The following is a 4389-nucleotide window of genomic DNA, read 5'->3' as shown; positions in this document are numbered from 1 at the left end:
AAATGTTTCCCCTGTTACTTGATGCAACGTAGCAAAACTTCAGCTGTGTGAAACATTACTGTGGACTTTGGGGAAAAAATAAAAAGTTACTCTGAATGATTTGGAAATAGTTTCTAAAGCAAAACCCATAAAGAACATGTGTGAGTTTAAACGGCTGCTGTCAAAGTTAGAAAGGAATAATATTTGCCCGGCGTTGGTGGAACTTTTAACACAAAGGTCAGAGATCAGATGAGGGAAGATACACTGATAATAACCGTGATCACGCCACCAACAATAGTCGCGTCACTCTTGTTAACCCTTTAAGCATCATGCAAACATTTAGCCAGACGTTAGCTGTAGAAGAAAACAAATGACAGAACCTGAGGGATAAACGTAGTGCCATTATATCGTCTTTATTGCAGTGATTCAGACATAAAATGACTTCTTTCCTCTCAATTTAGTGAAATCAAACGTAACAATCAGATTTTCCCTTGCACTGTAACATGACATTATTGTCAGTATAAAGTCAGACTGGCATATTCCAACAGAAACTGTGTCCAAAGAGGAACCAATCATTCATTTGTCCAGCAATAAAACTGATTAGAAAAATATTGATGGAAAATGATCTAATAGTTTATTCCCTGAATACAGATGGATGGAAAATAAGCAAAGCTACAGTCAGATCATGAAACTGATCTATGGTTGATGCAGAAAAACAAACAAAAACAACACAACTGAATCTCAATTTGAAAAAGGTTTTAGTACAAATGGAACAGGAAGAACAACAAAGCTGAAGACATTTTTCTTTGATCCTTAAAAAAAATGGAAGTGTAACAAATAGGAGCAATTCAGACCCATTGAATTTAGTCTGCATGACTCAGAGCAACATGTCTACACTCAGCCTTGATTTGCTTAGGCAACTGTGACTTTTGCTTCTTCAAATACGTTTACATCATTTTCTTAGATTTGCAAAGCAAACACGGTTCGAGTCAGGTGACAATACCGTGAAGAACTCTAGACCAAATACGCCAGGTATTTTATCGTTCATTACATTTCAGATTAATTTCTTGATCCCCTCCATCCTATATATATATATATTAAAAAAATAATCTTGTTTTTGTTCTAGTTTACATTAGCTAAAATGACCTACAAAATGTAATATTAGTGAACACACACTTTTCAGAAGCTCATTAGATGAGATGCTCAACAGGCACCTAAATGCTCTTAGAGCGGCAGCTTCTGATGGATTTAACTTAATTTTCTAAAGAGTTTTGTCAAACTTTTGTTCTGGTTTATTCAATCTTCAGAAAACAAAGTTTACAAAGTCAGTCATTTGCATCAGTATTGGAGAGTCAGTTATTGTTTCTTTATGCTGAAGACAGTTTAATGGTCCCACCTATAAAGCTAAAATTATCTCCAGCTGATATAGTTGACAGACAGCTCAACAACTCTGGCAACAATTGTGCTGGGGTAGAGAAAATAAATTATTAATCGCACAGCCCCAATTACATACAGAAAATGCTTTATTTCTGTTTAAAGTCTCAACTTTTACCCAATAATGTACAAAGCCCTGAAATTTGAGAGAGATCTTATGATATCAGCACTGATGACTCACTGGGGTAAATCTGGACCGACGCCACGACTACTTCCGTCTGTAATTGAGCCAACTCTGCTCTATATAAAAATCCTGCGTCGCTTGCATATTACAAAACTGACTGCAAGCGTGAAGCTGACGATTAACGTTTTTTTAATACAGCACCAAATTGCAAACAATATAACCACGAGGCACTTTATGGAAAGACAGACGTCCATTCAGCCAAATCACTCATATTCAAAGTCAGTGCCATTGATCCTAGTTGTAATAAAAAGATTGCATCAAGTCACATACATTCATTTTTTTCTGGATGTGTGTGAAAACACAACGCTACAGGCTGAGCATGTTGGAGGATCTGTCCAGTGTCTTCAATGTCTTTGAACTTGAACATGAAGGCAGCTTTGCCTGTTCCACTCTCCTCTGGAAATGTTCTAATCAAATCCAGGAACCTTATTTAAAGCAGATTTTAAGGCTTTCCTGTGTTTTTGTGATTACTGTTGCCGTTTATTTTCCTCCCTCATAATTCCTGCCTGCAAGTCTCCTTAGTGGTAGATTCCAGCAGCTAATAAAGGGAACTGAAACTGTTTCTTATTGTTGTATCTGGCATTTTTTTGTTCCTGTTCTTGTTTTGTTTTCCTTAAAGAAAACTCAATAAAGATATTTAGAAATACAGCAGTTTATACAATCACAGAGACACTGGTGGAAAAACACAAAAAAGGATGGTTTAACTAGAAGAAGGACCTTGATGTCATTTTGATTAGACATGATTTTCCGTGCGGCTCCAGCTGTCCTGCGGGGCTAAACGCTTGCGTTGGTCACTCACAGTGGGCAGGGGTACTTGGTCCAGAGGGGCAGGGTGCCAGTTTCATTTGCCAGTCTCCAGTATCTCTCCTTGAGGATGAATGCAGCAGCTTTGGGTTGCCTTTGCCGAGTAAAGATCCCCTTCTTGTTCCCCACCACACGCGTGATCCCTGCAAACACAAAGATCAACAGAAATATTGGAGAAGACTTTAATAAAAATCTTAGCATTCACGTGTATGAAGAAAAAAGCAGGCATAAAAACTTTAACTATAGCCTCTGTATCAAGGCTACAAGCCCAGATCCTCATTTGAAGAAATTTAATTATCAGTTTTAAAACAATAAATTAAAAAAAATTGGAGATACACCTTAAACTCATCTGAACAAAACCCTTCAGATGACCCTGCAACTACAATGTAATTTTAACAGCAACACTCTTCAGTGTGGATGTCATTGAGTGAAGACTCAAAGTTAGCTACTTTCAGTATTGGTGAAATCCAAGGAAGAACCAAAAATTTAAACGGTTGTCTAAGTCATAACGAGATGCGTCTGCACTTCAATCAAACAGATAAAAGGAAGAGGCTGGACAGAAAAAAAAAACACTCTGAACTGTCAACACTCATCCATCTAAGAACGAGATGGATTTAGAAATGTTAGCACCCGTTGGAGACTCTTCAAACTAAAGTACATTGACTAGGAAGTACAAACAAACCTTGTTTTACAGAAGGTGCTCTTGCACAATGTTCCCTTTGCTCCTAATATAAATAATGGCCACACATGGCAGGCAGGCAAGCAGAAAAAGTTTTAAAAGAAATTATATTTAGCTAAATTCTAATTAAAAATCAGAGCTCTGGTTCACCTTGTGTAGTCATGAAGTCAGCAAAGTTCCAGATGAGCTCGCCGATGACGTACTTCTTCCTCTTCTGGTCGAACACGCCGTGGTACTGCTGCAGGACCACTTTCTGATACTCCTCAGTAAACATCACCGGGGGGTCCTGAGCGGAAATATGACTCAAATATCAAATGGCTTGTTGCTATGGTGATGAAAAAAAAGGTAAAATCCTTAGCAGACCCTCTCAAACAAAAATATGAAAGATTACATATTTAATGGGTAGGAATGGCATAATACGGTTGGGCTTTTAATTATGTGCTTACACTTGTTTTTCAGATCAAATGAATTGGTGTCCAATTTAAAATAAAAAACTGTGAAACAAAAAGTCTGGAAAACGTTTCTAATCCTCAGGATCCAAATATGTTTAAACGTGTTGGTTTTCAAGCATTGAAGCCTTTAACAATCCCACATTATTTTTAATAGGGTTGCAGTCAGAAAAAAAAAGCAAAGAGACTAAAACTTCTATAAAAGTGTTAAAATGCATCAATAAAAAGGCCAGAAACGAAGCCATTAATGGCCTGTGGGTGTAGACGCTCACGTTATGAAGCCCTGGCACGACATCGGCTCCGTACTCGCTCTGGATGATGGGCTTCTTGTACTTCCCGTACCAGTCCTCAAACTGAGTGTTGAGCTGGAGAGGGATGACCTCCACGTGGCCGGGGTCGTGGTACCAGGAGAAGTAGCTGTTCACACAGATGACGTCCACAAAAGGAGCCTGGAGGCGGAGCAAATTAATGTTTAATAAATACAAAAACAATACAACCTCACACACAGTCAGGATTCTTAAATTAAAAGTAGGTATTTTTCTACGTACTTCCATAGAATACAATCATTGATTGTTATGGAATAACGACACTAAGGGTTACTGATCTAATGTCACAATTATAAACTTTGCTGGATGATAAATTGTCCCAGAAATTATTGAGATAAACGATAATCTCGTCGTTTTGAGACCTTATTCACCTGATAATGGCATAATAACGCAAGTGTGTCCTCTCAAAGATCAACTTTAATTGTGTAAAGAACACCTGGTGCAGAAACTGGAAGATATTTAAAATGTAGATTAAAATAAAAAAAACACAAATGTTTATGAAGACTAAACTAAATTGCCCTTAAAAATCAGCTC

At 37.6% G+C, this 4389-nt stretch overlaps 1 protein-coding gene across 1 annotated transcript in view; it reads right to left on the bottom strand.

Moving 5' to 3' along the window:
- Nucleotides 1-372: 372 nt before the first annotated feature.
- The window catches only part of gusb (glucuronidase, beta), a 24164-nt gene continuing 20147 nt past the window's right edge, over nt 373-4389 (bottom strand). Inside the window, exons 10-12 of the mRNA XM_007545776.2 lie at nt 3802-3978; nt 3231-3366; nt 373-2544 (exon numbers count right to left, since the gene is read on the bottom strand). Of these exons, the coding sequence (XP_007545838.1) occupies nt 2393-2544; nt 3231-3366; nt 3802-3978 (465 nt within the window). The 3' untranslated portion in view covers nt 373-2392. The remainder of the gene's footprint in view (nt 2545-3230; nt 3367-3801; nt 3979-4389) is intronic.

This window comes from Poecilia formosa, unplaced genomic scaffold, assembly GCF_000485575.1.
Source record: "Poecilia formosa unplaced genomic scaffold, Poecilia_formosa-5.1.2 Scaffold14, whole genome shotgun sequence".
Taxonomy (NCBI): Eukaryota; Metazoa; Chordata; class Actinopteri; order Cyprinodontiformes; family Poeciliidae; genus Poecilia; species Poecilia formosa.
Note: the sequence above shows the minus strand (reverse complement) of the source record. Positions and strands in the feature narration are given on the sequence as shown.